Source organism: Gopherus evgoodei, chromosome 2, assembly GCF_007399415.2.
Source record: "Gopherus evgoodei ecotype Sinaloan lineage chromosome 2, rGopEvg1_v1.p, whole genome shotgun sequence".
NCBI lineage: Eukaryota > Metazoa > Chordata > Testudines > Testudinidae > Gopherus > Gopherus evgoodei.
Window position 1 is genome coordinate 179,314,201 of NC_044323.1, and position 12,835 is coordinate 179,327,035.

Here is a 12,835-nt window from a genome sequence, read left to right on the forward strand (position 1 = left end):
TTGCATGTTCAGGCGAAGCAATAGCCACCCAAGTGGAGACTGAGTGGAGAAAATATTAGGCTTTATTTTTGTTTGTTTAGTTTATTAACCATTTTCGTGGCATTTACACTCACATTTTTTAAGAGCAATGTTCATGATTTTGAGGACATGCATGCTTTAACAGTTCAGTATATTCAAGGCGTCATCATGTTTGAGTTATGGTTGTTTGACCATATCAGCTGCTAGTTTCATTTGCATGGCGTAAATATGTTCTGATCACATAAAAGCAGCAGGTGGCATGTATATTAATGACAACAGATATTTTAGTTTTTCAGAATCTCTTGGCCTAAGTGACTTTTCACAGGCCATTTATTATGTTTTTTTGACTTAACTATAAAAAAATTGTTTAAAAAACAATAAAGACTGTAAACCACTATCTTGTACTCCTGAGAAGTGATCTTTATTATGAAGTCAATGCTTTCCTATTCACAGTGCACTAATGAACCAGGCCTGTTTTGAAAGTCTGTCTGTCCTTTAGTAACATAACCAGTAATTAAATAGCATATTAAAAACTGCCTTTAAATAATACAAGGAGGATTAGTTTTGAAGAACTGACAAACCAGTAAAGAAAAACACAACATGGGATTGAAGTCCTCTGTAGTAAATACTAATCAGAAATTCCTACATCACACTATAGATACTATTAACAACTTTTCCAGTATTACATGGTGACATTTTATTTAGCTACTATTTAGGGTGAAGTTTTCATAGCAAAATAGTTTACTTTTTATGGCTAGTCTGCCTCTGATTAAATTGAGCACCTGTAAATTACATAACCACTGGATTATGGCAAATTAGGTCTACAAGAAGAACTAAAAATTTTTATACACTCATAAAATCTATACAAAATACTTTTTACAATACTTGGATCAATCCGTAACAGTTTTTATACCTTTAAAAGTACAGAATACATACACATTTTGGATTTTAAAATGGCAGATTTAATGTAGCTATTAAGTCTACAATTTCTACTTTAAATGCAGATTTTAACAGCACACATCCCAGGATAACGTTTTAAAAACCCCCAACAGCTTCTTGGAAGATATGAAGTCCTTGATTTAGCATATTAAAATATAACCTATTAGAAGAAATGTGTTGTTGATGGATAAGTTTATAGATCTTTGACTATTGCATACCTCCTACTGGCATCAGAGGAGTTTGTATACTTATTATAAACCAGGAGTTGGATCCTTACTTCAATAAGGAAAACAATCTTAAAATTTTTCTTCCACTAACAGTCTCATTTCCAGTCTTTTGTAGTTTGGTGAATTTTTGTAAGTAGTGAGGAATTCTATAGTTTAATTTTATGGTCACTAAGAAAAGACACTACAGTTCAATGGGAGTTAACTAACCAGTTAGCTAGTGTTTTGGTGAATTAGCCAGTCAATAAGCCAAATATACTGCATAACTGATTCTTTGTAACCTCGTTAAGACTTCAACTGGGCAATGTGGGCGGGGGAGGGGAAGCTACAGAACTGTGGCCTAATCTACATATAGCTTAATTATAATAGCAGGGTTTTTTTTAAAGTCCTAGGGTACCTTGGCCCCATGACTGTAGCATTCACTACTTGTGTTCCCAAACTCCCATCACTACACAGCTTAGGGCTAAATAATGCAACCCTTTCTCTTGTTGGTGAGTACTTACAAACAAATAGTTCCATGGCCTGCTTGTAGGAGTAAGGGCTCACCAATGTATACAATTGTGCAGAGACTATCCCTAAGGAAACACCAAACACATCTAGCTCAGTGCTGGGACCTTTGTTTAGCTAGCAACACAGCATATCTTTCTCCTCAGAACACTATCTGTGCTTTCACTGTTCAACTTCATAGAAAGGAACTTGCACAAGGAAGCAGCATCCATTCAGAAGCCAGTTGTTACTTCATAAATCACCAGTGCAGGATTACTCATATAGGACAAATTAAAGTCAAGCAATTTTAAGAATGTACGGGGCAGCAATTGGGTCTACAGAAAGTTTTCTAATAAAATGTACACTTTTTCTATTAGTAGTTCAAATACTCAATTTTGGCAAGATGCCTTATATGCTATTTCATAAAATCCCATCCTTTAGCCAGTGTTTTGAATATTGCTATGTAAAATGTATTTTATTACCTGCAGAAGAAATAAAATACAAGATCTCCAGTCTTTCTATTGTTGCACAGTCTTAACAGAAATTAAGGGAAATATGCATTTCAGATTCCCAGTGTAGGATGACAATGTAGCTTGCATGAAAACTGCATCATGAGACAGGGCTTCTATCTATGTCCTCCATATTTGGCCACCCAGTCTGTTCTTCCATGTACTGGTTGAACTGGAGGTGGGCGGGTCAGGATAGTCATGTTTTTTGCAGCTGGATTGTAAATAGGGCCTGGTAATTGAGCACGAGCAGCTTTGGTTTTCCAAGAATAATCTGAAACAAACAAACAAACAAAAGGTCAGAAGCAGTGGGGATGAGAAGTTACATCTCTCACAATTTTAAAGGAGAAAATATCCAAAGCTTAACTATTTCTGACTCATGGAATTAAAAGGTGCTAGTAGTCCTGTGCTGTTCTCAGTAGAAGGTTGTTCAGTGCAACTGATCGTGAAATACTAACTGGGTTACTGCACTTGCACAATAAAAGATCTGTTAAACTAGGCAGCAGTGGCTATATAAGGTTTCTATCAAGTCTAAAGGAAGTTTCCCAAAGTGTCTTACCTTACATGGATACCAGAGAGGCAAATATTATTATGAGGTGTCTTACTTTCAGCTGACAAGCACTTCTTTATTTTTTTGGGGCAATGGTCTCTGTTAAAATGTGCTGAGATAGAAATTTAGTTTAAAACTGGATCTTACAGCATATATACACACACATCTGCACTGTGGATACTGTTGTCACTGAAAATGGGTGTTTACTCATCTGATAATTGAATCTCTTAACTTGTTTGAAAATGTTAACTTTTTTTATTGAGTGTTGGTCAAATTTGTCAAGAATCAAAATGGCCTCTGCTGGAACACTCACCTCTCCTGAAGACCCTCTCACTTTGTACTTCTGTGACTATTTCCTTGGTTCTCCTCCTTCTCCTGCTCCTTAGCTGAGAGCTCCTACAGTATTACTGTTGCTGGATTCTCTCTCTCTCTCTCTCTCTCTCTCTTCCTTTCCCCTCCCCCTGTTGATGTTCTCAAGCTTTGTCACTGATCCTCCTATTTTTTCACTCTACGTTTGCATCCGGGTGATCTCAACTCCTATGATCTCTCATATCATCTCTTTCAAATCTACCTCTGCATCCCTATTCTCTCAGTCCAGACCTCCCTCTCCATGTTTTTCTTATACATCCTTTTGGATGTTTTGCCACTTCTCAAGCTTAGCTGAGAGCAAGGACGCACTCTCATGCAAAAAACCAAAGCTGTATACATGCCTCTTACTGACATGACAGCACCTGAGCCAGACACAATGCCGACAGCCTTTTTGGCTGGTTAATTTTAGCTAACTTTTTCTTTACCTTTTTAATGTCACTGATGGTAAAAATATATGATAGGCAGAATAAATGAAGACATGAAAATAGATGAGAGCACAATTATTTTCAAAAATAAAAGGAAGCAACAAGAAAAGACGGTTACTCACCTTTGTAACTGTTGTTCTTCGAGATGTGTTGCTCACATCCATTCCAGTTAGAGGTGTGCGCGCTGCGCGTGCATGCTCGTCGGAAACTTTTTACCCTAGCAACTCCAGTGGGCCAGCAGGTCGCCCCCTAGAGTGGCGCCGCCATGGCACCCGATATATACCCCTGCCGGCCCACCCGCTCCTCAGTTCCTTCTTGCCGGCTACTCCGACAGTGGGGAAGGAGGGCGGGTGTGGAATGGATGTGAGCAACACATCTCGAAGAACAACAGTTACAAAGGTGAGTAACCGTCTTTTCTTCTTCGAGTGATTGCTCACATCCATTCCAGTTAGGTGAATCCCAAGCCATACCTAGGCGGTGGGGTCGGAGTGAGAAGTCGCGGCATGGAGCACTGCAGATCCAAAGGCCGCGTCCTCTCTTGACTGCTGGACCAGGGCGTAGTGGGAAGCAAAGGTGTGGACCGATGACCAGGTCGCTGCCCGACAGATTTCCTGGATGGGCACACGGGCGAGGAAAGCCAGCGACGACGCCTGCGCCCTGGTAGAATGCGCAGTCACACAGCCCGTAGGAACGTGGGCCAGCTCATAGCAGGTCCTGATACAGGATGTTACCCATGAGGATAACCTCTGCGAGGAAATGGGAAGCCCTTTCATGCGGTCCGCTACTGCCACGAAAAGCTGGGGGGATTTGCGGAACGGTTTGGTCCTCTCCACATAGAACGCGAGAGCCCTACGGACATCAAGCGAGTGGAGTTGTTGCTCCCTGCCCGAAGAATGAGGTTTCGGGAAAAAAACCGAGAGGAATATCTCTTGGTTGACGTGGAAGGCTGAGACCACCTTGGGGAGAAAGGCAGGGTGTGGCCTCAGCTGCACCTTATCTTTATGGAAGACTGTATACGGGGGGTCTACCGTGAGAGCCCGGAGTTCCGACACCCGTCTAGCTGAGGTAATAGCTACTAGAAAGGCAGTCTTCCAAGAAAGATAGAGTAGGGAGCAAGTAGCTAACGGCTCGAAGGGGGGCCCCATGAGCCGAGACAACACCAGGTTAAGATCCCAGGTCGGGGCAGGGAGTCGGACGTTAGGGTATAGACGTTCCAGCCCCTTCAGGAATCTAGTCACCGTCAGGTGAGAAAAAATGGAGCGGCCATCCCCACCCGGGTGAAAGGTGGAGATAGCCGCCAGGTGGACCCGCAGGGACGACATCGCCAGGCCCTGTTGTTTGAGGGACCAAATATAGTCCAAAATATTGGCCACCGAAACTTCCATCGGGAGGAGACCTTTTTCCACGCACCAACAGGAGAAACGCTTCCACTTGGCCGAGTATGTCGCTCTAGTGGAAGGCTTCCTGCTGCCCAAGAGTACCTCACGTACCGGGGTGGAGCAGCACAACTCAGAACTGGTCAGCCATGCAGGAGCCACGCTGCTAGGTGCAGCGACTGGAGGTCCGGGTGACAGAGAGTTCCGTGGTCCTGGGTGATCAGGTCCGGGTGAAGGGGCAGGGGAACAGGGTCGGCTATGGCCAGGTCCAGCAACATGGGGTACCAATGCTGTCTGGGCCACGCCGGGGCTACCATGATCACGCGGGCCTTGTCCCTGCGCACCTTCAGAAGGACCCTGTGGACCAGCGGGAACGGGGGGAACGCGTAGAACAAGTGGGTCGTCCACGGAATAAGGAAGGCGTCCGCTATAGACCCGGGTTCCCGGCCCTGAAAAGAGCAGAACGCCTGGCATTTCCTGTTCCCCCCAGACGCGAAGAGGTCCACACGGGGACAACCCCACCTCTGGAAGATCGAGAGGGCGACGTCCGGGCGAAGGGACCACTCATGCAAGAGGAAGGATCTGCTCAGGCGGTCCGCCAGCATGTTCCGTACTCCGGGGAGGAAGGAAGCCGTGAGGTGAATGGAGTGGGCTATGCAAAAGTCCCAGAGTCGCATCGCCTCGTGACATAGGGGAGAGGATCTGGTGCCGCCCTGCTTGTTGATATAGTACATGGTCGTCGTGTTGTTGGTAAATACCGCGACACAACGACCCTGAAGCTGGTGACGGAACGTTTGACAAGCAAGGCGGACCGCTCTCAACTCCCGCATGTTGATGTGCAGCTTCACCTCCTGTGGGAACCACAGGCCCTGTGTTCTCAGGGTTCCCAGGTGGGCCCCCCAGCCGAGATCTGAGGCATCCATCGTTAGGGACACCGAGGGCTGGGGCGGGTGGAATGGGAGCCCCGCACACCCTACGGACTGGTCTAGCCACCAGCTGAGAGAATCCAACATCCCCTGGGGGATTGTGATCAGCATTACCAGTGGTTGCCTTGCCGGTCGGTAATGTGCGATGAGCCACGACTGGAGGGGCCTCATGCAGAGCCGAGCGTATCCGGTCACAAATGTGCATGCTGCCATATGGCCTAACAGGGTTAGACATGTCCGTATCGATGTCAAGGGGGCTGCCCGCAAGCGCTGAACGATCGCCGACAACGCCTGGAACCTTGGCAATGGCAGAAGGGCCTTGGCCACTGTGGAGTCCAGGACGGCCCCAATGAACTCCACCCTCTGCGAGGGGAGCAGGGTGGACTTGTCCACGTTGATCATGAGGCCCAAGGTGGCAAACAGGCCGGTGATCCTGCGTACGTGGCTGCAAACCTGTAGCTCCGACGTGCCCCGAATTAACCAATCGTCTAGGTAAGGGAACACATGGATACGACTGCGCCGAAGATGTGCCACAACAACGGCCATGCATTTTGTGAATACCCTCGGAGCCGTAGAAAGGCCAAATGGGAGGACTGCAAATTGGTAGTGAAGGCGGCCCACCACGAATCGAAGGAATCGTCTGTGGTGTGGCCATATGGCAATATGAAAATAAGCGTCCTGCATGTCGAGGGCGGCATACCAGTCTCCCGGATCCAGGGATGGAATAATGGTCCCCAGGGATACCATGCGAAACTTCAACTTCGCTAGGTACTTGTTGAGCTCTCGCAGGTCGAGGATAGGCCTGAGGCCTCCCTTGGCCTTGGGGATCAGAAAGTAGCGGGAATAAAACCCCTTGCCTTTCTCGTTTTCCGGGACCGCCTCTATAGCTCCTTTGTTGAGGAGCGTCTGTACCTCCTGCAGAAGGAATTGCTCGTGAGAGGGGTCCCTGAAGAGGGACGAGGAAGGGGGGCGGGAGGGAGGAAATGATACAAACTGCAGGCGGTATCCCGTCTGCACCGTGTGTAAGACTCAGCGATCGGATGTTATTTGGGTCCACGCCTGGAGGAAAAATGAAAGGCGGTTGGAAAACGGGGGGGAAGGATCCGTGGGGGAAACTGGTACTGCGCCTCGGGCGCACCTTCAAAACGAAGGTTTGGGCCCAGGCAGGGGCTTGGAGGAGCTTTGATTCTGCCCCCCTTGGTTCCCCGACTGTCTGCGCTTTCCATTCCTGCCGCGGCGCCTATTAAGGTCCTGCCGCTGGCGGAACTGGGGGTATGGCCGACGCTGCTGCTGTTGTTGCGGCCGGAAGGGTCTGCGCTGCGTCCCAGGCGTGTGCATCCCAAGGGAACGCATAATGACCCGATTGTCCTTAAGACTTTTCAGTCTGGGGTCTGTCTTTTCTGAGAACAGGCCCTGGCCTTTGAACGGGAGGTCCTGGATGGTGTATTGGAGCTCCGGTGGAAGGCCAGAAACCTGAAGCCAGGAGATGCGGCGCATCGTTACCCCCGAGGCGAGGGTATGGGCAGCCGAGTCTGCAGCGTCCAAAGAGGCCTGCAACAAGGTTCGTGCAACCTTCTTGCCCTCGTCAAGAATCGCCGCGAATTCCTGATGAGCCTCTTGTGGCAGCAGCTCTTTAAACTTGTCCGCTGCCACCCATGAGTTAAAAGCGTAGCGGCTAAGAAGGGCTTGCTGATTGGAAACCCTGAGCTGAAGGGCCCCAGCCGAGTAGACCTTGCGGCCGAGGAGGTCCATACGCCTGGCCTCCTTGGATTTGGGGGCTGGGGCTTCCTGTCCGTGACACTCCCTCTCGTTCTCCGACTGCACCACCAGGGAACATGGTGTCGGGTGAATGTGGAGGTACTCATAGCCCTTGGAGGGGGCCATGTACTTCCTTTCGACGCCCCTCGCTGTAGGGGGGATGGAGGCCGGTGACTGCCAGATTGTATTGACGTTGGCCTGGATCGTCCTAATGAAGGGGAGGGCGACCCTGGTGGGAGCATCGGAGGAGAGGATGCTGACGACGGGGTCCTCGATCTCAGAGACCTCCTCGGCTTGCAGGCTCAGATTCTGTGCTACGCGCCTGAGGAGGTCCTGATGTGCCCTGAGATCTAGTGGAGGAGGGCTATTGGAGGAAGTGCCAGCCACCGCTTCATCAGGAGAGGAGGATGAGGAGACCCCTGGCAAGAAAGTGTCCAGTGGGGGGTCCGCCTCAGCCCTCGCCTCTGGCTCAGGAGGAAGACCAGGGTCTTGCTGCTTCGATCCTTCCTCCCCATCTGGGGAGGGAGGGGGGCGGGACAACGACGCCTCCGGCACCCTGTGCTCCGCCGTTGCAGGCCTAGGAGGAAGCTGTTGGGGGCCCTGGGCTTGATGGTACGCCCAGGGTGTCCAGAACCCCCACTGCTGCGGACCCTGGTCCTGTTGCGGAGGGTCCTGGAAGAGAGCCGCTTGTCTGTCGGTGCCCAGCGCATATACGCTGTCTGCCTGTGATGACACCGACGGCTGTCTGGAAGGCCATGGCGGGGCCGACCGCGGCTGGTAAGAGTCTCCGCGGTCCGGCACCGAAGATGTTCTCGGTGCCGGGGACCGGTACCGGGAGTCATACCGGCGCTGGGATCGGGACCGGGTTCTGTCTCGGTGCCGGGATCTGGACCGGTACCGGCCGCTGCTTCGGTGCCGGGATCGGGACCGGGACCTGCCACCGACGCGGTGCCGGGAGGTCGACTGGGACCGGGACCTGCCACCAGCTCGGTGCCGGGAGGTCGACCGGTGCGCTGAACGACGGCGAGACTGGCTCCTAGAGTCCCGGTGCCGGTATCGGTGGCTGGAACCAGACCGTGACCGTCTGGAGGCCGATCGGTGCCACGAGTACGACCAGTACCGCCGAGGGGAGCGGTGCCGGAACTGCGAGCGGCGGCGGGATCTCGAGCGACCGTGGCGTCGGGACCTCAATCGCGAGCGTGAGTCCCGAGACGGCGCCGTCATCATGGGTTTGCCCCTGGACGCTACCTGCACCGGAGGTACCGGGGGTGGCGGCTGAGTTGACTCAGTCAGGGCAATGAGGTCCCGTGCTGAGGCGAAGGTCTCTGGAGTGGATGGGACCAATAGCTCAACCCCAGATCTTATGGGGGAGCTCGGCGGGACCGGACTCGACGGACCCACCGGGCCCGGAGTTGACGGTGCCAGTGGCGCCGCGGCAGATGTCGATGCCGGGCGCTCCATCGAGTCTGCCTGGCTGGAGTCGCAGACTTCGATGGTCTTGTTTCTGCACCCGGTGCCGGGGAAGGTTGGTGCCGGGGAGTCTTTCCGGTGCCGGTGCGATCCGGTGCCGGTGTAGAGAGCACGGTCTGCGAAGCTGCTGGGTCAAGTGCCGCTTCCATTAGGAGAGTCCTAAGTCTCTGGTCTCTCTCCTTCTTTGTTCTGGGCTTAAAAGCCTTGCAAATGCGGCACTTGTCCGACCTGTGCGATTCCCCCAGGCACTTTAGATACGCGTCGTGAGGGTCGCTGGTCGGCATAGGCTTCTTACAGGCCGCACATTGCTTAAAGCCCGGCGAACCACGCATGAGCCCGGTGCCGGGCGCCGGGAAGGGCTGCGGCACAAACCGGCTAACAACTATGTACAATATTATTTACACTATAAACTAAATAACTAACTATACTTAACCACTAACTAACAACGGTAGTAACAAGGAGAGCTAGGGACGTGGAGGATAGCAATGCCGCGCTCCACAGTTCCAACGACCGACACGGCGGTAAGAAGGAACTGAGGAGCGGGTGGGCCGGCAGGGGTATATATCGGGTGCCATGGCGGCGCCACTCTAGGGGGCGACCTGCCAACTCACTGGAGTTGCTAGGGTAAAAAGTTTCCGACGAGCGTGCACGCGCGGCGCACACACCTAACTGGAATGGATGTGAGCAATCACTCGAAGAAGAAGAGAAGCTTATGTTATGTGGAGAAGAAAGTAATGTGCTACAAAAATAGTAGTATTCTAACCAGATAAGTTAGGGAGAGAAAAAAATGATTAGGGCATCCAGTTCATTAATATCTATCTGCCAACACAGTACTGTCCCATACAGTAGGTATTATGATTTTGTTCAGTCTAGTTTTAAATGTCCCAAGCAATGGGCTTCCTCTGCTTCTCCACAGAGATATTTCCATAGCCTAATTCATTTGCCAAAAAGTGTTTTGTTTTTTTTAAGCAATGTTGTTGTAGCCATGTTGGTCCGAAGATATGAGGAAGACAAGGTGGGTCAGACAGCATCTTTTTCGAACCATCTTCTGTTGATGAAAGAAACAAGCTTTCCAATTTCACAGACCTGTTCTTCAAGTCTCCATTTTTCTTTTTCTTGATATTTAAAATAAACCTTCCATTTCTTAATATCATCTTTCACTTATGACCCTTTGAACCACGCTAAATGATCCCTTTCCATTCTTGGCATTCACAACTTTCAAAAAGGTGCAGCCATACGTTCTCCTTTTCCAACCTGTTACAGACCAACATCCACAAATTGGTGAATCAAAACTCATCCCTTCTTTGTGTTTATTTTATTATTGATTTCTTGGTTAATAAAGTCAATGAAGTACAGCTCAAATCTGTTCCCTAGGCTTTGCTGCTCCTAGGGTTCCTACCTCAGGACTGAGTAGCCCACACCCTACGTCTTTCTCTCTCTATGGCTATGTCTACACTACACATTCTTTTCAGTACGTAGAATATATACACTGCATGTATCCCAGCACAGGTATAAACAACAATGTAGACAATGAGGCATGGCTTAGGTGAATAAAGACATACCTTAACCCTGTGGGCGTGTACCCTACGTAGATCTCTATAAGTCCAAGCATAGCTTACCCCATCTACACTGCTATTTTCAGTAACAGTGTCCCACTGCCTCGCTCCTGACAGAGCCTTTCATTGATTCGTATAGCTACATGCTGCAGTGTGAACAAAGCCTGCTTTACACTGCGGCATGTTGCTACATGTATCCTACATGACACCAGTGGTGGGTAGTGTAGATGTACCTTAAGAGTCATTCCCATGTCCCTTATAGCTGGATGGAGTAATGAGCCACCTGCTATAGTGAGTCAGCAAAGCATGCTGCATATTTTTAGTGGGAGCATATCAGGACAACAGATGGGTTTTTCAGACACCTATTGTCAGCCTGTTACAATCCCTTTAGCTGTAATGATGATTCCTATTGAGTTCCACTGAAGTCAATGGGGGTCTTTCTGTTGATTTCAATGGAACTTGGAGAAGGCCTTAAATAATTTCTCACAAGTCAGTTCCTCCTGTTCCTGATCATTTTTACTGGTCTTCTCTGAACTCCCTCCAGTTTGTCAATATCTTCCTAGTGCCCAGAATGTGATGTCTATTACAGATGAGATGAGGTAACAGTTATATGCAGTGAAATTTTGTATTGGTCTTAAACTGCTAAATACATAAATATTGCATGATAAAATAATAGTTCCTTTCACATATGCTTTAATACAATGCAGAACTACATCAACTGTAGTTATAACAGTCATTTATATTACAGAAAATAGAAGTCAGACAAAATAGCCTAGCTACTTTGAAATGTTCTATTAACACAGCAGCATTATTCTTTGTAATATTCCACTCATCCAAGAATATATTCTCATCTCAAAGCCCAAGGAGTTACACGACCAACTCCCACACAATGAGATAAAAATACAACAAAACCCATCTTAAATGCCCATGCAAGGAGACCAGTTAAAACAGGCTGTTTAGCAGAGGGACCTTTATTTAAAAAATTATGAAAAATAATGCTGAAAACTTTGGGGCTACTTTAAGATGAAAGCTTAAAAATTGGAATTTATTACTGATACATGTACCTGACCTTGTTAGTGGAAGGTCCATGCCATTTTGAAATGGTAATCAGTCAGATTCTCAGTAAATGTCAATCAGCATAGCTTCATTGTGTTATGTCAATTTACACCAATTGATTTACACCGTTACAGATCCAGTCCAACATATCAAGTATATATATATATATATATATATATATATATATATATATATATATGCAGTACATGATAAGGTTATGGAGATGCTTCTTACCTGATGCTGATGCACCAAGAGGAGCTAGTTGTATCCTTTGTCCAGCAGATCCAACTTCTTTTTTATGAAAGGAAGGGATATATCCTCCAGACGGGTTGTAAGCAGCACCTACAAAGCCAAGATTTTCATAGAATCACTGGAAGGGACCTTGAGAGGTCATCTAGTCCAGCCCCTACACTTGTGGCAGGACTAATTATCTAGAACATTCCTGACAGATGTTTGTCTAACATGCTCTTAAAAGTGAGATGATGGAGATTCCACAACCTCCCTAGGCAATTTATTCCAATGCTTGACCACCCTGACAGTTAGGAAGTTTTTTCTAATGTCCAACCTAAACCTTCCTTGCTGCAATATAAGCCCATTGCTTCTTGTTCTCCCTCAGAGGTTAAGAAAAACAATTTTCTTCCTCCTCTTTGAAACAACCTTTTACATACTTGAAAACTGTTATCATGTCCCCTCTCAGTCTTCTCTTTTCCAGACTAAACAAACCCAATTTTTTCAATCTTCCCTCATAGGTCATGTTTTCTAGACCTTTAATCATTTTTGTTGCTCTTCTCTGGATTCTCTCCAATTTGTCCATATCCTTCCTGAAATGTGGCGCCCAGAACTTGACACAATACTCCTGTTGAGGCCTAATCAGAGTGAAAGAATTGCATCTCGTGTCTTGCTTACAACACTCCTACTAATACATCCTGGAATGATGTTCACTTTTTTTGCAACAGTGTTACACAGTTGACTCATATTTAGCTTGTGGTCCACTATGACCCTCAGATCTCTTTCCACAGTACTCCTTCCTCGGCAGTCATTTCCCATTTTGTATGTGTGCAACTGATTGTTCCTTCCTAAATGGAGTACTTTGCATTTGTCCTTATTGAATTTCATCCTATTTACTTCAGACCATTTCTCGTTTGTCCAGAACATTTTGAATTTTAATCCTATCTT

General features: G+C 48.0%; 1 protein-coding gene across 5 annotated transcripts in view; it reads right to left on the reverse strand.

Annotated features, from left to right (window-relative positions):
* Window positions 1–417: 417 nt before the first annotated feature.
* The window catches only part of MAK (male germ cell associated kinase), a 52,782-nt gene continuing 40,364 nt past the window's right edge, over window positions 418–12,835 (reverse strand). For all 5 annotated transcript variants that reach the window (XM_030552388.1, XM_030552392.1, XM_030552389.1 and 2 more), the window contains 2 exons: window positions 11,894–12,001; window positions 418–2,447 (listed from right to left, as the gene is read on the reverse strand). In XM_030552388.1, the coding sequence (XP_030408248.1) occupies window positions 2,293–2,447; window positions 11,894–12,001 (263 nt within the window). In that variant the 3' untranslated portion in view covers window positions 418–2,292. The remainder of the gene's footprint in view (window positions 2,448–11,893; window positions 12,002–12,835) is intronic.